General features: G+C 45.2%; 1 protein-coding gene across 1 annotated transcript in view; it reads right to left on the bottom strand.

Moving 5' to 3' along the window:
* ddx41 (DEAD-box helicase 41) overlaps window positions 1-25,049 on the bottom strand; it is a 92,654-nt gene that overhangs the window by 35,420 nt on the left and 32,185 nt on the right. Inside the window, exons 7-12 of the mRNA XM_068057813.1 lie at window positions 23,796-23,868; window positions 22,861-23,014; window positions 20,836-20,972; window positions 19,186-19,348; window positions 13,183-13,314; window positions 12,210-12,281 (exon numbers count right to left, since the gene is read on the bottom strand). Of these exons, the coding sequence (XP_067913914.1) occupies window positions 12,210-12,281; window positions 13,183-13,314; window positions 19,186-19,348; window positions 20,836-20,972; window positions 22,861-23,014; window positions 23,796-23,868 (731 nt within the window). The remainder of the gene's footprint in view (window positions 1-12,209; window positions 12,282-13,182; window positions 13,315-19,185; window positions 19,349-20,835; window positions 20,973-22,860; window positions 23,015-23,795; window positions 23,869-25,049) is intronic.

Below are 25,049 nucleotides of genomic sequence, written 5' to 3'. Positions count from 1 at the left end.
AAGATTCTGAGGGGGCTTAACAGGGTAGATGTTGAGAAGATGTTTCCACTAATGGGGGAATCTCGAACTAGGCGACATAAGGACGGCACAGTGGCGCAGTGGTTAGCACTGCAGCCTCACTGCTCCATGGACCCGGGTTCGATTCTGGGTACTGCCTGTGCGAAGTTTGCAAGTTCTCCCTGTGACTGCGTGGGTTTTCCCCGGGTGTTCCGGTTTCCTCCCACCGCCAAAGACTTGCAGGTGATAGGTAAATTGGCTGTTGTAAATTGCCCCTAGTGTAGGTAGGTGGTAGGGAATATGGTGTTACTGTAGAGTTAGTATAAATGGGTGGTTGTTGGTTGGCACAGACTCGGTGGGCCGAAGGGCCTGTTTCAGTGCTGTATCTCTAAATAAATAAAATAAATAAATAGTTACAGAATAAGGGGACACTCATTTAAAACTGAGATGCGAAGGAATTTCTTCTCTCAGAGGGTAATGAATGTCTGGAATTCTCTACCCCAGAGAGCTGTGGGAGGCTAAATCACAAAGTATTTAAAGAGGTAGATAGATTTTTGAAATATTGGGGAGTTGAGGGTTATGAGGAGCTGGTATGAAAGAGGAGTTGAGGTCTGGGGCAGATCAGCCATGATCTTATTGAATGGCGGGGCAGGCTTGAGGGGCTGAATGGCCTACTCCTGCTTCTAATTCTTATGTTCTTATTTCTTTGCGGGAGAACCCAACGCCGACAATGTAAAATTCTAAGTGGGGTAATAATAATTGAAAAGAGGAAAAGAGAAAAAAACAGGTTTCTTGTGCAGTAGATGAAAGTTTACTCTACCTGAATGTCTATCAGTAGTGCTGCAACCTTGCTGGGGAAGGAGGATGTACCCTGAGTGATTTGAGAAACTTAACTAAGGTGAAACTAAAGGATTTGGAAGAACTGTTGGTGTTAGAGGTAAAACCCAGGAGCTAAGAAAGCAGACATAATTGAATAATTTGAAACTGGAGAAAGAAGGAGGCAAACCAGAGAGTGGTGCAGTTGAATTAGCTAAAATTCAGTTACAGATGAAGCAGCTTAAGCAGGAACAGGAAATGGAAAAACTTAAGCTTGACAAAGAAACAGAAAAAGAAATAGAAATGAGAAAACTTGAGAAGGGAACAGAATTGACAATGAAAAAACTTGAACTAGAATTTCAAAGAGAAAGTGAAAGAGAAGGGAGGGAATTCGATAGAGCTATTTACATTTGTACAAGCCCTCCCTAAGTTTGAGGAAAGGGACGTGGATGCATTTTTCATTTGTTTTGAAAAAATAGCCAGACAGATTTAGTGACCAAAGGAAAGCTGGACACTGCTTATGCAAAGCAGATTGATGGGCAGAGCTCATGAAGTTTATGCCATGCTTTCTCAGGAGACTTCTGCAGATTATGAGATGGCAAAAAAGGCCATTCTTGCTGCTTATGAGTTGGCCCCTGAAACATACAGGCAGAAATTTCAGAACCTCTGGAGACAGCCTGGGCAGACTCATATAGAATTTGGGAGGGTAAAGCAAATTAATATTGATCGTTGGATGCGGGAACTAAAGGTAGAGGCCTCATATGAGACCCTTAGGGAACTAATTCTCCTGGAAGAATTTAAAAATTCACTCCCTCCATTCGTGCGAACCGAGGCAGAGAAACAGAAAGTTTCAACAACCAGACAGCAGCAGAAATCGTTGATGATTATGAGCTTGTTTATAAGCCCAAACCCTTTGTCAGTCACTCCAACAAACTTGAGAAAGATAGAAGTTGGGAAGGTGAAAGGAAGGCAAGTACCTGGGCACAAGAAGGGACAGCTGGGAACGCCCCAAAATCTCCTTCTCAGGCCAGAAAGGAAGATGCTGAGGGTGGAAGCGAGATCCGCAAGCCGAAGTGTTATCATCATCACAAGGTGGGACATCGTCGTGAAGAATGCTGGAAGTTGCGAGGTAAAACCATGGGACTTATTGGGGTTCACAAAACCAATGCAAAGAAACGGGCCCTGACTGACAGTACAGCAGATCAGACTGTCACTTTGATGGCAGCTGTAAAGCCAAATACAAAAACCATTGTGTAGTGGTTGAGAATAAGATACCTGAAAGTTATAGCAAATTCTTGTCAAAAGGAAAAGTAACTCCTTATCCCTCAAGTGAGGCAGGTAAACCTATAGTTATACTAAGGGATACAGGAGCAACCCAAACTCTTCTGCTGGGGAAAGGCACAACTTTTCCACCAGAGAGTGCACTGAAAGAACAAAGAACAGTACAGCACAGGAACAAGCCATTCGGCCCTCCAAGCCTGCGCCTATCATGATGCCTGTCTAAACTAAAACCTTCTGCACCTTCCGGGGACCGTATCCCTCTATTCCCATCCTATTCATGTATTTGTCAAGATGCCTCTTAAAGGTCGCTATCGTACCTGCTTCCACCACCTCCCCCGGCAGCAAGTTCCAGGCACTCACCTGTGTGTAAAAAAACTTGCTTCGCACAGCCCCTCTAAACTTTGCCCCTCGCACCTTAAACCTATGTCTCCTAGTAACTGACTCTTCCACCCTGGGAAAAAGCTTCTGACTATCCACTCTGTCCATGCCACTCAACTTTGTAAACCTCTATCATGTCGCCCCTCCACCTCCGTCGTTCCAATGAAAACAATCCGAGTTTATCCAACCTCGCCTCATAGCTAATACCCTCCAGACCAGGCAACATCCTGGTAAACCTCTTCTGTACCCTCTCCAAAGCCTCCACGTCCTTCTGGTAGTGTGGCGACCAGAATTGTACGCAATATTCTAAGTGTGGCCTAACTAAGGTTCTGTGCAGCTGCAGCATGACTTGCCAATTTTTACACTCTATGCCCCGACCGATGAAGGCAAGCATGCCGTATGCCTTCTTGACTACATTATCCACCTGCGTTGCCACTTTCAGTGACCTGTGGACCTGTACGGCCAGATCTCTCTGCCTGTCAATACTCCTAAGGGTTCTGTCATTTACTGTATACTTCCCACCTGTATTAGACCTTCCAAAATGCACTACCTCACATTTGTCCAGATTAAACTCCATCTGCCATTTCTCCGCCCAAGTCCCCAACCGATCTATATCCTGCTGTATCCTCTGACAATCCTCATCACTATCCGCAACTCCACCAACCTTTGTGTCGTCCACAAACTTACTAATCAGACCAGCTACATTTTCCTCCAAATCATTTATATATACTACAAACAGCAAAGGACCCAGCACTAATCCCTGCAGAACACCACTAATCACAGTCCTCCATTCAGAAAAGCACCCTTCCACTGCTACCCTCTGTCTTCTATGACCGAGCCAATTCTGTATCCATCTTACCAGCTCACCTCTGATCCCGTGTGACTTCACCTTTTGTACAGTCTGCCATGAGGGACCTTGTCAAAGGCTTTACTGAAGTCCATGTAGACAACATCCACTGCCCTTCCTTCATCAATCATCTTCGTCACTTCCTCAAAAAACGCGATCAAGTTCGTGAGACATGACCTCCCCTTCACAAAACCATGCTGCCTCTCGCTAATAAGTCCATTTGTTTCCAAATGGGAGTAAATCCTGTTCCGAAGAATCCTCTCTAATAATTTCCCTACCACTGACATAAGGCTCACCGGCCTGTAATTTCCTGGATTATCCTTGCTACCCTTCTTAAACAAAGGAACAACATTGGCTATTCTCCAGTCCTCTGGGACCTCACCTGTAGCCAATGAGAATACAAAGATTTCTGTCAAGGCCCCAGCAATTTCCTCCCTTGCCTCCCTCAGTATTCTGTGGTAGATCCCATCAGGCCCTGGGGACGTATCTACCTTAATGCTTTGCAAGACTCCCAACACCTCCTCCTTTTTGATAGCGACATGACCCAGACTATCTACACTCCCTTCCCTAGACTCATAATCCACCAAGTCCTTCTCTTGGGTGAATACTGATGCAAAGTACTCATTTAGCACCTCGCCCATTTCCGCTGGCTCCACGCACAAATTCCCTCCTCTGTCCTTGAGTGGGCCAACCTTTTCCCTGGCTACTCTCTTGCTCTTTATATACGTATAAAAAGCCTTGGGATTCTCCTTAATCCTGTTTGCCATTGACTTTTCATGACCCTTTTTGAATGCAAAGGTTTTAGTCAATGGTATTGGCAGGGAGTAAATTCCTGTACCTTTGTATTGGGTGCACCTAGAGTGTGACCTAAGGACTGGAAAATACGAATTAGTGGGCCACTCGGCCCCTCGAGCCTGCTCCGCCATTCGATAAGCTCATGGCTGGTCTGATTGTAACCTCAACAGCACATTCTCACCTACCCCCAATAACCTTTCATCCCCTTGCTTATCAAGAATCTATCTACCTCTGACTTAAAAATATTTAAAGACTCCGCTTCCACTGCCTTTTAAGGAAGAGAATTCCAAAGACTCACGACCCTCAGAGAAAAAATTTCTCCTCATCTCTGTCTTAAATAGGCGACCCCTTATTTTTAAAAACTGGCCCCTAGTTCTAGATTCTCCCATAAGAGGAAACATCCTTTCCACATTCACCCTGTCAAGACCCCTCAGGATCTTATACGTTTCAATCAAGTTGCCTTTTACTCTTCTAAACACCAGCAGATACAAGCCTAGCCTGTCCAACCTTTCCTCAGACGACAACCCGCTCATTCCAGCTATTAGTCTAGTAAACCTTCTGTGAACTGATTCCAACACATTTCCATCCTTCCTTAAATAAGGAGACCAATATTGTACACAGTACTCCAGATGTTATCTCACCAATGCCCTGTAGCATAACCTCGCTACTTTTGTATTCAATTCCCCTCACGATAAATGATAACATCCTATTAGCTTTCCTAATTACTTGCTGAACCTCCATACTAACCTTTTGTGATTCACGCACTGGGACATCCAGATCCCTCTGCATCTCAGAGCTTTGCAATCTCTCACCATTTACATAAAAAGCTTCTTTTTATTCTTCCTGCCAAAATGGACAATTTCACATTTTCACATATTATACTCCATTTGATAGATATTTGCCCACTCAATCTATCTATATCCCTTTGGAGCCTCATGTCCTCTTCACAACTTACTTTCAGAATCACAGAATCGATACAGCGCAGGGGGCAGCCATTCGGCCCATCGTGTCTGCACCAGCTCTCTGAAATAGCAACTCCCTCAGGTCCATTCCCCTGCCTTCTCCCCATAACCCTGCACATTCTTCCTTTGCATATAACTGTCTAACTACCTTTAGAATGCTTCAATTGAACCTGCCCCCACCACGTTCTCAGGCAGCACATTCCAGATCTTAAGCACTCACTGCGTGAAAAAGTTTTTCCTCATGTCACTTTTGCTTCTCGTCCCAAATACTTTAAATCTGGACCTGTTTCCTACCTATCTTCGTGTCATCAGCAAATTTCGCAACCATACCTTCCGTCCCTTCATCCAGGTCACTGTAAAAAGTTGAGGCTCCAGGATTGATCCCTGCAGCACACCACTTGTCACATCTTACCAACCAGAAAATGGCCCATTTATGCCTACTCTCCGTTTTCTGCTAGCTAGCCAATCTTCTAACCGTGCCAATATGTTACCCCTTACACCATGAGCTTTTAATTTCTGCAATAACCTTTGATGTGGTACCTTATCAAATGCCTCTGGATATCTGAGTACAGTAAATCCACCGGTTCCCCTTTATGCATAGCACCTGTTACTTCTTCAAAGAACTCCAATAAATTGGTTAAACGTGATTCCCCTTTCACAAAATCATGTTGACTCTGCCTGATTACCTTAAATTATTTTTAAGTGCCCTAGCTATAATGTCTTTAATAACAGCTTCTAACATTTTCCCTATGACAGATGTTAAGCTAACTGGCCTGTAGTTTCCTGCTTTCTGTCTCCCTCCCTTTTTGAATAAAATCGTTACATTGGCTATTTTTCAATCTAATGGAACCTTTCCCAAATATAGGGAATTTTAGAAAATCAAAACCAGCGCATCAACTATCTTGCTAGCCACTTCTTGTCAGCCCGCAGCTCCAACAATTTTCTCAGTACCACTTCCCTGGTGATTGTAATTTTCTTGAGTTCTTCCTTCCATTTCCTGATTTACAACTATTTCTGGGATGTTACTTGCATCCTCTATGGTGAAGACCAATGCAAAATACCTGTTCAATTGATCTGCCATCTCCTTATTTTCCCTTATTAATTCCCCAGACTCCCTTTCTATAGGACCAACGCTCACTTTGTTAACTCTTCTTTTTACAAATATCTACAGAAACTCTTACTATTTGTCTTTATATTTCTCGCCAGCATTCTCTCATACTCTAATTTTCCCCTTATTAATCTTTTAGTCATTCTTCCCTGCCTTTTGTATTCTGTCCAATCTTCTGACCTGCCACCCATCATTGTGCAATGATATGCTTTTTCTTTGAGTTTGATACTTTCACTAACTTTTTCAGTTAACCATGGATAGTGGGTTCTCCTCTTGGAATTTTTCCTTCTCATTGGAATGCATCTATTCTGTGTATTCAGCAATATTCTCTTAAATGTCTGCCACTGCTTTGCTATTAACCTATTCCTTAACCTAATTTGCCAGTTCACTTTAGCTAGCTTTGCTTTCATACCCTCATAATTGCCCTTATTTAAGTTTAAAATCCTAGTTTTGGACCAATTCTTCTCTCACTCAAACTAAATGTAAAATTCAATCATATTAAAATCGCTGCTACCTAGGGGCGCCTTCACTCTCAGGTCATCAATTAATCCTATCTCGTTGCACAATACCTGGTCTAGTATAGCCTGCTCTCTGGCTCCAGAATGCGCTATTCTAAGAAACTATCCCAAAACATCCTCTGAACTCCTCATCTAGGCTCCCTTTGCCCATCCGATTTTTCCAATCTATATGTAGATTAAAATCCCTCATGACAAGCACCCATTATTTCTTCCTTTATATCCCATCCTACCATGTGGTTACCATTAGGGGGCCTGTAAACCACTCCCACAAGTGACTTCTTGCCTTTATCATTTCGGACGGCACAGTGGCGCAGTGGTTAGCACTGCAGCCTCACTGCTCCATGGACCCGGGTTCGATTCTGGGTACTGCCTGTGCGAAGTTTGCAAGTTCTCCCTGTGATTGCGTGGGTTTTTGCCGGGTGCTCCGGTTTCCTCCCACAGCCAAAGACTTGCGGGTGATAGGTAAATTGGCCGTTGTAAATGTAGGTGGTAGTGAATATGGGATTACTGTAGAGTTAGTATAAATGGGTGGTTGTTGGTCGGCACAGACTCGGTGGGCCGAAGGGCCTGTTTCAGTACTGTATCTCTAAATAAAAATAAAATAAAATAAAAAAATTCTCATCTTGACCCAAACCGCTTCTACATCCTGGTTTCCTGAACTTGGGTCATTCTTCTCTATTGTGCTAATACCATCATTAATTAATAGAGCCACGCCGTCACGTTTTTCTAGCTTCCTTTCCTTCCTAAATGTCATGTACCCTTCAATATTCAGGTCCCAATCTGTCACCCTGCAGCCATGTCTCTGTAATGGCTATCAGATCGTACTTATTTATTTCCATTTGCGCTATCAGTTCATCCGTTTTGTTTCGAATGCTACGTGCTTTCAGATACAGAGACTTTAGTTTTGTCCTTTTATTATTTTTGTAACCTCTAGCCTTGTCAGTTGATTTACTCTTAGATTTGTAATCACTGTCCCTTATCATTTCGGACAGCACAGTGGCGCAGTGGTTAGCACCGCAGCCTCACAGCTCCAGCAACCTGGGTTCAATTCTGGGTACTGCCTGTGTGGAGTTTGCAAGTTCTCCCTGTGTCTGCGTGGGTTTCCTCCGGGTGCTCCGGTTTCCTTCCACAGCCAAAAGACTTGCAGGTTGATAGGTAAATTGGCCATTATGAATTGCCCCTAGTATTGGTAGGTGGTAGGGGAATATAGAGACAGGTGAGGATGTGGTAGGAATATGGGATTAGTGTAGGATTAGTATAAATGGGTGGTTAATGGTTCTGCACAGACTCGGTGGGCCGAAGGGCCTGTTTCAGTGCTGTATCTCTAAATCTAAAAAATCTAAAAAAAAATCTATCACAGTCTGTTTATCATTTCCCATATTAATATCTTTCTCCCTTGACTTGTCTCGACTCTTCGATTTACCACACCTTCCAAAATTTGACCCCTTGCCCCCACTATTTAGTTTAAAATTCGCTCTACTTCCCTATTTATGCAACTCGCTAGAACACCAGTCCCAGCAGGGTTCAGGTGTAGGCTGTCTCAAAGGTATAGACCCACTTTTCCCAGTACTGGCGCCAGTGCCCCATGAACCAGAACCCACTTTTACCACACCAGTGTTTGAGGTCCTGCTTCTTAATTTGCTGCCTAGCTCCTCTTAATGACTATGTAGAACCTCTTTCCTTGTCCTGCCTATGTCATTGGTACCTACATGGACCACGACGACTGGATCCTCCCTTCCCACTGTAAGTTCTTCTCCAGCCCTGAGCAGATGTCCCGAACCCTGGCAGGCAACACAGCCTTCTGGACTCTCCCTCTTTGCTGCAGAGAACTGTGTCAATCCCCCTCACTGTACTGTCCCCTACTACCACTACTTTCTTTTTTGCTCCCCCCACAAGTGGATGTAGCAGGACTGCAGAGCTTAGATCTGATCCGTTGGTTGTGGAATCCCTTAGCCCTGTCTATCACATGCTGCTTCCGCCTCCATACAGCTGGTGCCATGCTCAGACCACCACCAGGTGTGGGTGGAGCTCAGTCCAAACGTGGGTAGGGTCTGTGTACTGGCACTTTAACATTGGACTGCTGGAGGACAAGCAATTCCAGGACTTGATTCTGGGCCAACTGGAGAAGGAAGCAGGGGGGTTTCCCCTTCTTGAGGCTATGGTGGAATGTGGGAAAGACTCACATCCATGTCTTCTGTCAGGAGTACGCAAAGGGGTCAAGCAAGAGGCGGTCAGGTGACTAGAGAGGGAGGTGCTTCATTTGGTCTCGGTCAGACCGTCGTGGACCTGGCCCAGTGGCAGGTTAACAAACAGAAGGGCGCGCTGAGGGACCTGCAACTCGTAGGATCCCAAGGCGTGTACGTGAAGTCACAGATCCAGATCCTGGAAAGTTTGGAGCATGCCCTCACCCTTCTTCTACTCACTGGAAAAATGGTGAGGGGTCTGTAAGCAGTTCGTCGATCTACTGGCCAACGACGGATCCTCTGTCACAGATCTGGAGGAAATGCGTCTTTTGTCTGTACTTATTACGGCACAATGTTCTCTTCGGATCCGTCCGACGTGGTCACACAGAGCGTTTTGTGGAAAGACCTGCCAAAGGTCAGCCTGTAGGGTGCCAAATGACTGGAGGCTCTGTTCATGTTAGCGGAATTGACAGGTGCCCTCCACCAGCTCTCAAGGGGCAAATCCACGGGGCTGCACGAGCTGACCGTGGAGTTCCTCAGGGCATTCTGGGATGTCCTCGGGGGGGCAATTACACGCTGGTAGTGGAGGAAAGCCTGGCAACCGGGTAGATGCCCCTCTCGTCGCACAGGGCAGTCATTGTCCTGCTGCCAAATAGGGACAATTTCCATTTGCTTAAGCATTGGCATCCAATCTCCCTCCTCAGCGCGGATTATAAGATCTTTGCCCAGGCTTGGGCTACCTGCTTGGGCTCTGTGCTGGCCCACATGATCCACCCTGACCAGTCCTCCACGGTCCTAGGCCGGTCCATCCAGGACAACATCCACGTGGTCCAGAACCTGATCCATCTTTCCCACAGGACTGGTCGGTCGGTCGCCTTTCTCCCTCAATTAGGAGAAGGCGCTCGACAGCGGGATCACGAATATCTTTTTGGGACTCTGTGTATATTTGGACTCTGGCTACATTTTGTGGCCAGGGTCTGACTTTTGTACGCCGCTGCAGTTTTTCTGGTCAAAGATAATGGGTCCTTGACAGCGCCCCTTCGCTTTGGGAGAGGAGTACGTCAGGGATATCCCATGTCTGGCCAATTGTGCACCACCTGCATGGAGCCATTCCTATTCCTGCTTCGCAGGAGGTTAGCGGATTTGGCTCTGCGCGGGACAGGCATGCAGGTCGTCCTCTTGGCCTACGATGATGACATGCTCCTCATGGTCACAGATCCCATTGACTTGCAGAGGATGCGCGAGTGCCAGCAGACCTATTGTGCTGCATCCTCTGTGAGCATCAATGGGAGAAATGTTACGGACTCCTGATGAGTCAGTGGTGGGTGGACTCCCTGCTGGAGGAGTTAATGCCTCTTGCGTGAAACATCATGCACCTCATCAATCTGGGAGTCCACCTGAGCCCCGCTGAGGAAGCCTAGCCGGCCAACTAGCAGGAAATGCAGGTGAAAGTCCCTACTCGGCTCGGGCACTAGACAGGACTGCTCCGAGTGCTTTCCTACAGGGGTCAAGCGCTGGTCATAAACCAACTGGTGGCCTCGATGCAGTGGTACCGGTTTGTCACTTTGGTCCCACCCCCTGCATTTGCCACCAAGATCCAGAGAAGCACGTCAATTTCTTCTGGGGCAAGAGGAAACACCGAGTCTCTGCTGCGGCCCCAAGTCTCCCAATTGAGGAGGGCGGTCAGTTGCTGGAGTGTGTCCATTCCCAGGCTGCAACTCTCCGCCTTCGGACTCTGCAGAGACACCTGTACGTTGAGCGTCCTCCCAGATGGTGTGCGCTGGTGATGTATTTTTTCTGCAGGGGCACTGCCTTCAAGATGACACACAGCTCCTGGCTGTAACCGTTGCCTGTCTTTTACTGAGATCTATTCAGAGTCCAGAATATGGTCGCCTCCAGTCAGGGCGGAGGAGGGGGCTCTGGCTGTCCCGGCGGCCAGTTTTGGGGATGGACCAATAGGTGGAGGAGTAGCTAAAGCCTCCAGCAAGTCTCTCACTGTAGGTGTTAAGGAGGCTTGGAAGTGTGGAACACTCCCGGCCGAGCTGACCTCTGTTTGGCTGGAACTGCTTCTCAGACCCAGGCTCAAAACTCTCTTTGGGAGCCGGTCCCACACAACCTGAGCCGCCTCTCGGAAATGCCCTCCATGCCATTCCACACCACATGGAGGGGCTTCCTGTATGGGCTGATCCTGCACACTCTCCACTTCATCGTCCTTGTCTGTTGCCTGGACATGCCTAGGCAATCTGTGTTGCCATCTGGCAGCGAGGAGCCCTCCCCCTTCACATCAGGGACCTGTGGTGGAGGGTGCTGCACAGGGCAGTCCCGTGCAATAGACTTTTAAGTAGGTTCACAGACTCCCAGGTCGCCTATAATTTCTGCAGCTTGGACGAGTCCGTGTTCCATGTTTAGATGCAATGTGCGAGGTTGCAACCCCCAGAGTATTTAAAGTGGCTGCTCCTTAAGTTTTGGTTGCACTTCAGCCCCATGCTCCTGATCTTTGGGCACCCGGTGCAGAGAGTGCTGGGCCAGGAGGAGGATCCCCTCGTCAGTCTGCACTTGGGCCTAGCCAAGGTGGCAATTCACAGATCTGGGCAACGGGCTGTCGGGGATCAATCTGCCCTGACTGCATGCCCCTCTTCCGGGTTTACAGTCGCACTCAGGTGTCCCTGGAGAGAGAGCATGCAGTGTCCGCCGGTTTGCTTGAGACCTTCCGCAACCGATGGGCATTGCAGGGGCTGGAGTGCATCAGAGATGCAAACAATGCTATTTTATTTATCTGTTTTAAATAAATTTATCTTTTAAAATACACATAAAAGGGGGTCTAGGGAATAAAGGTCACCTCGACAAAAAAAACAGGTTAGATACAGAGTAAAGCTCCCTCTACATTGTCCTCATCAAACACCCCCAGGACAGGTACAGCACAGGGTTAGATACAGAGTAAAGCTCCCTCTACACTGTCCTCATCAAACACTCCCAGGACAGGTACAGCATGGGTTAGATACAGAGTAAAGCTCCCTCTACACTGTCCTCATGAAACACTCCCAGGACAGGTACAGCATGGGTTAGATACAGAGTAAAGCTCCCTCTACACTGTCCCCATCAAACACTCCCAGGACAGGTACAGCATGGGTTAGATACAGAGTAAAGCTCCTTTTACACTGTCCCCATCAAACACTCCCAGGACAGGTACAGCACGGGGTTGGATTCAGAACTGAAGACAAGTCAACAAAATGCTCTTCACGTCCTGAAAGATGACCGACAGTCCCCAGACCACACAAAAGGAGACTTAATAAAAATGGACCAGATTGAAGTGAAATCCCTTACCGGGGGTGGAGTCTTCTGCAGACATTCCAGCAAGTACACCATTTTAGCTTCTTCTTTCACGTATTCTACCTCCTAAACAGAAGAGGTCATTAGCTTGTCATTTGAGATGTTCAGCACCCTACAAAATACTCTGAAGGAAGTAACATGCCAGAAATCCTGAAAGTTTTCAGCAGGAACACCATGCCAAGGATGGGGAAGGGGAGGGCCAGGGGCGGGCCGAGAGGGGGAGGGGAGGGGCGGGAAGGAGGGAAGGGGCGGGCCGAGGGGGTGAACGTGGAAAAGGAGAGGAAAAGGGGGAGGGGAAGGTAAGGGAAATGGAACTGAGCTGTGGAGTAGAATGTAAAGGACAAGAGAAGGTAAGAAAAATGAATGGAAAAGATTTAAAGAATTACTTTCAAACTGTAAACGATTGTAGCTGCCTATCTTTGCACAGTACATTGATACATGACCAGTGATGTTGGTTGTGGGATAAATATTGGCCCAGACTCCCCTGCTCTTTGAAATGGTGCCAGGAGACCTTTTACCACCTGAGAGATGCTGCCTGGGTTTAACATGTCATCTGTATGACAGCACAGCACTCTACGGCAATGGGAGCAGAGCTTGATCCCACGACCGTCTGACTCAGAAGTGAGAGTTCGAGGTTCTGGGTTCAAGCCCCAGTCCACTAAGTCTCACAACCAACACTCAGTTCATATATTTTTTTTTATTGCGCAAGTAACAGTGGGATGAAAACGGGAGGATTTTCTAGAACCTTCTTTGGTCAGTACACCAGCTTCATGTACAATTCAAAGTTGTACAGAAAGCAGCAGGGGGGGGGGTATTTAGGCATTTGTTACATCAAACGCTTTCAGATGAAGCTCAGACTAAAGCTACTGTCTCGTCCTATGTTCAAGAATTCCTTTGAAGGCCTCATTTTTACATGGCTTCATGATACCATACAATACCTGGATGAATTTTACTCTTTCCATCTCACCTGGACCACATCAAGGCTGGCAGCTCCTGCCCGACCCACATTTATGGTGATGGGCTTCACCAGGGCACTCTTGGCAAAGTTCTGAATCTTTTTCGGCATGGTGGCGCTGAAAAGCAGAGTCTGACGCTGGCCCTATGGGAAGGTGAAAGGTGAGGTGAATATGAGCCAGAAAAAGCTTCAAACTGGACATAGCCCTCCTACAGAGACAAAAAGAAAATCAAATCTTTCCACCGCTGGCCACACACTAGAATTTCTCTCCCGTCCCAACTGAATATCATCATTTTCTTTCAGGGGTGGGCAGCACAATTTCAACAGCAACTGCCCCATATCCATTGGTGTATCTCCACAAGTCCTGCTCCAGGAGGCCAAAGGGCTTTCTTTTCCCCTTGAATTGCCCTTCTCCAAGGGAAAAGGCAGTAATCCGAGACTAGATAATTAAACTCACTCACATAACCATCCCAGTCGGAGTGACACAGAGTCAGGACAGCCAGCAATACCACAAGCATTGGCTGGTGGAGGGGTGGCAACGAAAAGCTCCAGGGTCCTGGGCAATGGAAGACATAACACCCTGAGCAAAGGGGGAGTAACCAGCCACAACACCGAGTGAAGGGAGAATAACCTACAACACCCTGAGTGAAGGGGGAATAATCTACAACACCCTGAGTAAAAGGGGAATAATCTACAACACCCTGAGTAAAAGGGGAATTATCTACAACACCCTGAGTAAAGGGGGAATAATCTACAACACCCTGAGTAAAAGGGGAATTATCTACAACACCCTGAGTAAAGGGGGAATAATCTACAACACCGAGTAAAAGGGGAATAATCTACAACACCCTGAGCAAAGGGGGAGTAACCAGCCACAACACCGAGTGAAGGGAGAATAACCTACAACACCCTGAGTAAAGGGGGAATAATCTACAACACCCTGAGTAAAGGGGGGGAAATCTACAACACCCTGAGTAAAGGGGGAATAATCTACAACACCCTGAGTAAAGGGGGAATAATCTACAACACCCTGAGTAAAGGGGGAATAATCTACAACACCCTGAGTAAAAGGGGAATAATCTACAACACCCTGAGTAAAGGGGGAATAATCTACAACACCCTGAGCAAAGGGGGAATAATCTACAACACCCTGAGCAAAGGGGGAGTAACCAGCCACAACACCGAGTGAAGGGAGAATAACCTACAACACCCTGAGTAAAGGGGGAATAATCTACAACACCCTGAGTAAAAGGGGAATAATCTACAACACCCTGAGTAAAAGGGGAATAATCTACAACACCCTGAGTAAAAGGGGAATAATCTACAACACCCTGAGTAAAAGGGGAATAATCTACAACACCCTGAGTAAAGGGGGAATAATCTACAACACCCTGAGTAAAAGGGGAATAATCTACAACACCCTGAGTAAAAGGGGAATAATCTACAACACCCTGAGTAAAGGGGGAATAATCTACAACACCCTGAGTAAAAGGGGAATTATCTACAACACCCTGAGTAAAGGGGGAATAATCTACAACACCCTGAGTAAAAGGGGAATTATCTACAACACCCTGAGTAAAGGGGGAGTAATCTACAACACCCTGAGTAAAGGGGGAGTAACCAGCCACAACACCGAGTGAAGGGAGAATCACCTACAACACCCTGAGTAAAGGGGGAATAATCTACAACACCCTGAGTAAAGGGGGAATAATCTACAACACCCTGAGTAAAAGGGGAATAATCTACAACACCCTGAGTAAAGGGGGAGTAACCAGCCACAACACCGAGTGAAGGGAGAATCACCTACAACACCCTGAGTAAAGGGGGAATAATCTACAACACCCTGAGTAAAGGGGGAATAATCTACAACACCCTGAGTAAAAGGGGAATAATCTACAACACCCTGAGTAAAGGGGGAATAATCTACAACACCCTGAGTAAAGGGGGAATAATCTACAACACCCTGAGTAAAGGGGGAATAATCTACAACACCCTGAGCAAAGGGGGAGTAACCAGCCACAACACCGAGTGAAGGGAGAATAATCTACAACACCCTGAGTAAAAGGGGAATAATCTACAAAACCCTGAGTAAAGGGGGAATAATCTACAACACCCTGAGTAAAGGGGGAATAATCTACAACACCTTGAGTAAAGGGGAATAATCTACAACACCCTGAGTAAAGGGGGAATAATCTACAACACCCTGAGCAAAGGGGGAGTAACCAGCCACAACACCGAGTGAAGGGAGAATAATCTACAACACCCTGAGTAAAAGGGGAATAATCTACAACACCCTGAGTAAAGGGGGAATAATCTACAACACCCTGAGTAAAGGGGGAATAATCTACAACACCCTGAGTAAAGGGGGAATAATCTACAACACCCTGAGTAAAGGGGGAATAATCTACAACACCCTGAGTAAAGGGGGAATAATCTACAACACCCTGAGTAAAAGGGGAATAATCTACAACACCCTGAGTCAAAGGGGAATAATCTACAACACCCTGAGTAAAGGGGGAGTAACCAGCCACAACACCGAGTGAAGGGAGAATAATCTACAACACCCTGAGTAAAAGGGGAATAATCTACAACACCCTGAGTAAAGGGGGAATAATCTACAACACCCTGAGTAAAGGGGGAATAATCTACAACACCCTGAGTAAAAGGGGAATAATCTACAACACCCTGATTAAAGGGGGAATAATCTACAACACCCTGAGTAAAAGGGGAATAATCTACAACACCCTGAGTAAAAGGGGAATAATCTACAACACCCTGAGTAAAGGGGGAATAATCGACAACACCCTGAGCAAAGGGGGAGTAACCAGCCACAACACCGAGTGAAGGGAGAATAAACTACAACACCCTGAGTAAAAGGGGAATAATCTACAACACCCTGAGTAAAGGGGGAATAATCTACAACACCCTGAGTAAAGGGGGAATAATCTACAACATCCTGAGTAAAAGGGGAATAATCTACAACACCCTGAATAAAGGGGGAATAATCTACAACACCCTGATTAAAGGGGGAATAATCTACAACACCCTGAATAAAGGGGGAAAAATCTACAACACCCTGAGTAAAAGGGGAATAATCTACAACACCCTGAGTAAAAGGGGAATAATCTACAACACCCTGAGTAAAAGGGGAATAATCTACAACACCCTGAGTAAAAGGGGAATAATCTACAACACCCTGATTAAAGGGGGAATAATCTACAACACCCTGAGTAAAAGGGGAATAATCTACAACACCCTGAGCAAAGGGGGAGTAACCAGCCACAACACCGAGTGAAGGGAGAATAATCTACAACACCCTGAGTAAAAGGGGAATAATCTACAACACCCTGATTAAAGGGGGAATAATCTACAACACCCTGAATAAAGGGGGAAAAATCTACAACACCCTGAGTAAAAGGGGAATAATCTACAACACCCTGAGTAAAAGGGGAATAATCTACAACACCCTGAGTAAAAGGGGAATAATCTACAACACCCTGAGTAAAAGGGGAATAATCTACAACACCCTGAGCAAAGGGGGAGGAACCAGCCACAACACCGAATGAAGGGAGAATAATCTACAACACCCTGATTAAAGGGGGAATAATCTACAACACCCTGAATAAAGGGGGGAAAATCTACAACACCCTGAGTAAAAGGGGAATAATCTACAACACCCTGAGTAAAGGGGGAATAATCTACAACACCCTGAATAAAGGGGGGAAAATCTACAACACCCTGAGTAAAAGGGGAATAATCTACAACACCCTGAGTAAAGGGGGAATAATCTACAACACCCTGAGTAAAGGGGGAATAATCTACAACATCCTGAGTAAAGGGGGAATAATCTACAACACCCTGAGTAAAGGGGGAATAATCTACAACACCCTGAGTAAAGGGGGAAAATCTACAACAACCTGAGTAAAGGGGGAATAATCGACAACACCCTGAGTAAAGGGGGAAAATCTACAACAACCTGAGTAAAAGGGGAATAATCTACAACACCCTGAGTAAAGGGGGAATAATCTACAACACCCTGAGTAAAAGGGGAATAATCTACAACACCCTGAGTAAAGGGGGAAAATCTACAACAACCTGAGTAAAGGGGGAATAATCTACAACACCCTGAGTAAAAGGGGAATAATCTACAACAACCTGAGTAAAGGGGGAATAATCTACAACACCCTGAGTAAAGGGGGAAAATCTACAACACCCTGAGTAAAAGGGGAATAATCTACAACACCCTGAGTAAAGGGGGAAAATCTACAACACCCTGAGTAAAGGGGGAATAATCTACAACACCCTGAGTAAAGGGGGAATAATCTACAACACCCTGAGTAAAGGGGGAATAATCTACAACACCCTGAGTAAAGGGGGAATAATCTACAACACCCTGAGTAAAAGGGGAATAATCTACAACACCCTGAGTAAAGGGGGAATAATCTACAACACCCTGAGTAAAGGGGGAAAATCTACAACACCCTGAGTAAAGGGGGAATAATCTACAACACCCTGAGTAAAGGGGGAATAATCTACAACACCCTGAGTAAAGGGGGAATAATCTACAACACCCTGAGTAAAAGGGGAATAATCTACAACACCCTGAGTAAAGGGGGAATAATCTACAACACCCTGAGTAAAAGGGGAATAATCTACAACACCCTGAGTAAAAGGGGAATAATCTACAACACCCTGAGTAAAGGGGGAATAATCTACAACATCCTGAGTAAAGGGGGAATAATCTACAACACCCTGAGTAAAGGGGGAAAATCTACAACAACCTGAGTAAAGGGGGAATAATCTACAACACCCTGAGTAAAAGGGGAATAATCTACAACACCCTGAGTAAAGGGGGAAAATCTACAACAACCTGAGTAAAGGGGGAATAATCTACAACACCCTGAGTAAAAGGGGAATAATCTACAACAACCTGAGTAAAGGGGGAATAATCTACAACACCCTGAGTAAAGGGGGAAAATCTACAACACCCTGAGTAAAAGGGGAATAATCTACAACACCCTGAGTAAAAGGGGAATAATCTACAACACCCTGAGTAAAGAGGGAAAATCTACAACACCCTGAGTAAAGGGGGAATAATCTACAACACCCTGAGTAAAGGGGGAATAATCTACAACACCCTGAGTAAAGGGGGAATAATCTACAACACCCTGAGTAAAAGGGGAATAATCTACAACACCCTGAGTAAAGGGGGAATAATCTACAACACCCTGAGTAAAAGGGGAATAATCTACAACACCCTGAGTGAAGGGGGAATAATCTACAACACCCTGAGCAAAAGGGGAATAATCTACAACACCCTGAGTAAAGGGGGGAAAATCTACAACACCCTGAGTAAAGGGGGAATAATCTACAACACCCTGAGTAAAGGGGGGAAAATCTACAACACCCTGAGTAAAGGGGGGAAATCTACAACACCCTGAGTAAAGGGGGAATAATCTACAACACTCTGAGTAAAGGGGGAATAATCTACAACACTCTGAGTAAAGGGGGAATAACCAGCCTGAACATGTTGAGTAAAGTGAGAATAACCAGGGTTGCCACTCCTGATGATTATCGAGCGTTTCCCATCAAAAAGCATCAGGTGACAGCAGGGTCAAACTCTGCTGTGGTTCCCTCATCTGGTTGAATATTGTGTCAACTCCAGCCTCCTGAGCTCAGGCGACGTGTCTACAGAATTATAACTTGCATCAGTCAGTATCACAGCAAAGAAGGGGAGTGCAATCAGAGGGAAATGGTGGCTGGGACAGAAGAGATACTCTGTGGGCTGGACATACTTCACTGACACTGCCAGGTCTCAGTGAGGAACATATTGGGGGAGTTTTGGGGTACACTGCACCTGTTTTAATCTAATTACAATGTTTGCAAGTTTCCCCCTGTTCACTTCATGAAGCCAGTTACGGTGAGTGTCACTGTAATCTCTGCCTGAATTGATCATCGTACCACAACATCCATTCCCACATATGTCAGAGAAAGTGCACTGCAGTGAACAGTCACCTTAAAGTAGGAGAAGATGGTGCGAATATCCTCCTCGAAACCCATGTCAATCATCCTGTCTGCTTCATCCAATGCCAGGTATCGACAAATGTCCAAACCAACCATCTTTTTCTGTAGGAGATCCATCAGACGACCAGGAGTGGCAACCATCATGTGCACACCTCTGCAAGGTCACAGGTCACAGGCTTTAAAACAGCACTTCAATAGATATTTATACTGCTATACTTCCTCCCCCAGGTCAAATTCCAAGTCATTTCCTGGAACCATCACTTCAGGAGGTGGGGCCCAGCAGTGACTACTCAGCCCATCAATCGAGATAGTTGATATCTACTGGCTCACTCAGTATTTCATCCTTGCTCAGAATCACTGAGGATCCCTCCCCTTTTTACCCAACATCGAGTCAGCAGTCTTGATGAAAACACAGGGATAATTTATTTCAACTGTGGTCTCCTACAAAAGTCCTTTGCATTAACAGAAGTCCAGTACATAGGACCATTGCAGGTTATAGCCCAGGAGGCCAATCAGCACTGTCTGCACTAGCACTTTGCTACAGCAATCTTTGCTTTAAATATTTGCTCTATTTATCCTGACGCAATGATCCCTGCCTCATTGACTCCACGACAAGCTATTCCAACCTATAACAGCCCTCTTTGTAAAGAGATCTCTCAAAATCTCTCCACCCACTCCATTAGTGACAACTTTAATTTGATGATCCCTCATCACTGACCTCCCAAACAGAGGAAATTATCCTTATTCACTCAATCAACACCCTTTATCATTTTAAAAACCTATTTTAAAATTTCCTCTTCTCCTTTTCTGCTTCAATGGAAACAGTCCCCGCATCTCAATCTCTCCGGGTAACTATGGTTTCCCATCTCTGGCATTATCCTGGTCAATGTACACTCTCTCTGGTTTTAATATCATTTCTATAATGGGGCACCCAAAACTGTACACAATACTCCCACTGTGACCTAATCAACCTTTTCTACAACTTGATCATTACATTTTTAGTCTTGTACCCTATGACTCTATTCAAAACTTTAATTCTACTGCCATTTTCTATGGTTTTATATACTATTACACTCATAAGAACTTTTACCCTGAGATATCTCCAATCCTCGATGTGTTCTAGCCTCTTTACATTTAATTTATACCCCATTATTTGTTTTTCCTTCAAAAAGTACTTTCCTGAATTGTTTGCAAAACACTTATCCTCCCAATTAGTGGCCCTGAGACTGAACAAAAATTCACAATATACACAAATGTTCACAAACTAAAGGACAGCAATAATAGTGAAAGCAGTATTCCCCTTACACTGTAATTCAGCATTTCTGTATAAGAGAAGAGATCTCCCAGTGTTCTGCCCAATATTATTTCCTAACCAACATCACTGAACATACATTATCTGGTCATTTATCTCTGCTGTTTGTGGGGCCTTCCTGTGTGCAAATTAACTGCTGCATTTCCCTCGGAAGTTGTCCACAAAACACAGCTGAGTTACACTGCTGAACTGCTTCACAAGGATCTATCAGTCTATCTTTCCCTATTGATTGAGAGGAAAATGACAAGGCAATGGTCCAATGGCGTTGCTTTTTGTCTTTAGGCAGGGCAGGAAGAGCTGATATCAGACCGTTGAAACATTGCACATACCGTTTGACAACCTCCATCTGCTCCTTGATGGACATGCCACCAATGCAGAGTGCGCAGCGAAGCTGGGGAAAGCCATCCTCTTCTAGCAGGTGGCAGTAATAGTCAATAATCCCGTGGGTCTGTCTCGCCAGCTCTCTCTGCATGGGAAGCAAAGCAACATTTCCTTCAGCCTATCAGCACACGTCTAAAGTCTATATCAGCACATCTCTAGTCACAAAACATACAGCAATTTCACATCAGTAAAGTCAGCATAAGCGCTGAACAACACAAAATTAAAATGATGTGCCCTGATTTTCACAACCGAGGCTATTGTGGTTAGGAAGGTGGAGACAAGATGTAGACACTGGCAACACCAGGGTGGGCCCTGGGTAATGAAGTAGGTTTTGGCTCGGGTTTGAATTCAAGCTGCACCTGATGGAGATAGAAGTCTCTTCTTTCAGTTTGCTGTAAAAATCCTCATTCAGTTCCTGGTGGTGGGTTTTTAAGTATCCTTAAGTTGGCAGTTTCATTCACAATGTCTGATATGGAAAACATACAAATATCAACAAACAAGAGGAGGGGCTCTCTAAGGTTGAGTCTAATGGGCATTACTAAAGTATCAAATGCTGGCCTGGGAGTGTTTGATGGGACAGTGTAGAGGGAGATTTACTCTGTATCTAACCCATGCTGTACCTGCCCTGGGAGTGTTTAATGGGGACAGAGCTTTACCACACTGTTCATACCTTCCATCAAATGTTTCGTGCTGGTATTTATCCAATTACCTCTGGAATTTGTGGGTACAAATTGACTGAAAAGGAGAAAACAGAGTACTGGGGTATAGGGTCGTTATTCAGATTAAAGGAAGATAGAAAGTAGTGCTCCATAAGGATCAGTACCAGGAGCACTGTTAGTCATAATCTACATTAATAACTTGGATTTATGAATAGCAACTCTATCAAAATTTGCAGATAATGCCAAATTGGGGACATAGCTAACACTGAGGAAGAATGCAACATAATACAAGATTGCATTTGAAAATTTGCAGACTGGCTAGTTAAGTAGCAAATGAACTTTGATACAGATAAATGTGAGGTGATGCACTTTGGTAGGAAAAATACACCTTAGAAACTAAGAAACGGAATGGGTTAGTATAGCAAAGGGATCTAGGGATACGCATGAACAAATCACTAAAAATACCATTGCAGGGCAACAAAGCAATTAAAATGCTAACAATGCACTGGGAGTTATTTCTAGGAGTATAGAATTAGTCAAGTTGTGTGAAACTTGTAATAGGACTGTGGCAGGCCTGTGGTCGGTGTACTCTGCACAGTTTTGAGCTCCATATTATTGAAAAAAAAGCACTGGAGAAAGTGCAAACAAGATTTACAAGTACGGTACTAGAATTCATAAGGTAACAGCTATTGAGAGAGATTGAACAGGTTTTTAGAATAAAGAATGAGAGGAGACCTGCTGAGAGCTTTAAAATTATGAATGGGTTGGACAAGGTAAATGTGGAGAGAATGTTTCCACTTGTGGGAAAATCCAAATCTAAGAGCCATAATTACAAGACAGTCACTAATAAATCCAACAGAGTATTAAAGGAGAAATTTCTTTATACAGAGTGTGGTTAGAATGTGGAACTTGCTACCACAGGAAGTGGTTGAGGCAAATAGCTTAGATGCTGTCAAGAGGAAACGAGATGAGTACATGACAGAAAAGGGAATAGAAAGATATGCTGAAAGACTGAGGTGAGGTAGATGGAATGGGAGGAGACTCATGTAGAGTATAAATATCAACACAGACTAATTAGGCTAAATTGCCTGTTTCTGTGCTGTAGATTCAAATAGTCAGTCCCCACTGCTTCCACATATTCGCCAGCCTCCTTATAGAGAAGTAACGGGAAACTCAATTTAATTTATGGTTGTATGCTCCTGGTGATGATGTTAAATATATCCCACGTGAACATCCTTCACCTTGATGATGCTTTAAAAAAAATCCCAGTAAGCAGAGTTAAGGTGGTCTGTGGAGGAGTGGAGTGGTACTTACAGAGGGGCAGATGATGAGTCCATAGGGGCCCTCTCTCTTGGAGAATGGCAGCCTTTTCTCCTGTTCCTGACAGAACATGATCATGGGCAGGGTGAATACCAGTGTCTTGCCAGAACCAGTGAATGCAATTCCGATCATATCCCTGCCGGCCAAACTGAAACAGACAGGCAGGTTTGAGAACATCCAACACTGCGGAGCAAGGGAACTCCAGGCCAATTTCAACACTCATTATTCAAGCCAAGGTCATGGAAATATTCCTACTAATGGAATATTCCCACTAATCACAGACAACACCCTGTGGTCAGTATTATTCATCAGATAGTAATCATGGAAGAGTACGCAGGGCTGTTGATGGTCCCAACGTGGCAGCTCTGAGAACTAGTTACCACCATAAGCATCAAGTACAAGAGCTAACACAAGTACAGAAGGCAAAGTGAGGCTTTGTTGTCTGCATGCCGATTCCCAAACAGAGGGCTGAACTCGCACAGTGTGCAGGGAATGTGAATGAGGCCATACATTTATATAACTATACAGAATATACAATGTGTAAAACTACATATTTTCAAATACTAGTTCTTTCCCTTTTAAGTTCCGTATCACATGGTACATTGAGACAAGAGCCCAGTGCCCTCTGTACCCAATATTCATATACGCTTCCTAGCAGGAGTTGCTGGAGGGTGTTCAGGATCTGCCTCATTTCCCAGCCCCTATCCCAAGAGCCTAAGGCTATGGGAACACCCCATTACATTAACAGTATTTGGCTTCCTGCTGAGATCTACAGATTCCGAAGCAAGCTGATAGCATAATTCAAATTTCACAGTCACTTCTAATAGCAGATGGCCTGCATTGATATCTACATAGCAGGGGCTACAGTGGTCCCACTACCGAATTCCCTGGACCTGAATGGGTGCCAGATGTAAGATCCCAGTACTCACACTGTTGGAATTCCCTGGATCTGAATGGGTGTTGGATGCAAAATTCCTTTCTTCTTCAAACCTTTCAAAATTGCTGGAAAGAAAGTATTGAAAATTTTACCAGGAATACACGATTTACACACAGGATAGGTACAGCTGAGCAAGATGCTTTCTTGAAACAAGATTTCTTAGAGGAACTGTTAGGACACGACGTTTTAGGCAGCGCAATCTGCCTGTCTTCTGGAGAAAAGACTGGATCTGTGGAAGAGGTGGGTTTATATGTGGTGGAGGATAGGACTGCGGGCGGGATCTAGCTGATTGGTCAGGCTTAGTGCATCTGCGATAAGTTGTTACATTTTATTGTTCTTGCCGCTGATTGATTGGCTACTGTGTTCTGTGATTGGTCAGTATATGCTATTGTTCTTGCTTCTGATAGGTCGACTAATCTATCCTGTGGTAGGTAGTACATGCTAATATTCTTGCTGTGTGGTGGATCGTTAGTGTGCGCAAGGTTTTGTGTTGTTACAGTTGGTTGTGCTTCAATATGTTGGCTGGTAGAAGTAGCCAGATGTTATTGATGAGTAGACCGCTGTCTTGGGGGACGGTGTGGTGTTGGTAGATCTCCGAGGCCTCCTGATGGATCTAGTATGCCAGTGTGTGATGGAAGAGATGAGTCTGGAGTTGGACCATTCGATGGTTGTTGAGCTGCGCATGCTTGACAATAGCTGACTTGTCCCGTTCACTGTGTTTGAAGCAGGCTAGATGTTCCTTGAGTCTGGTGTATAGGCTGCGGCCTGTTCCCCAGATGTACAGAGCCCGCAGTCACATGATATGTTGTAAATTCCTGGTTTGTTGCGAGATGATTTCTTGTCTTTATGGGTATGGAGGATGGAGGAGAGCTTCTTCGATGACCCGCCCACACTCCCATTGTCCACCAAATATAAACCCATCTCTTCTTCAGATCCAGTCTTATCCCCAGAAGACGGGCAGATTACGCTGCCCGAAACATTGAGTCCTAACAGTTCTTCTAAGAACTCATCTTTCAAGAAAACAAATGCTCTTTTCAGAGCAATTCACATGGTGTAAACCTAAATTGTCTTACTCAACCTTGCTGCTCTCACCACAAAAACCTTCAAACAACGTTTAGGATAGGTGGGCGGTGCAGTGGTTAGCACCGCAGCCTCACAGCTCCAGAGACCCGGGTTCAATTCTGGGTACTGCCTGTGCGGAGTTTGCAAGTTCTCCCTGTGACCGCGTGGGTTTCCGCCGGGTGCT

This window comes from Heterodontus francisci, chromosome 26, assembly GCF_036365525.1.
Source record: "Heterodontus francisci isolate sHetFra1 chromosome 26, sHetFra1.hap1, whole genome shotgun sequence".
Taxonomy (NCBI): domain Eukaryota; kingdom Metazoa; phylum Chordata; class Chondrichthyes; order Heterodontiformes; family Heterodontidae; genus Heterodontus; species Heterodontus francisci.
This window is presented reverse-complemented; position numbering and strand designations above follow the sequence as displayed.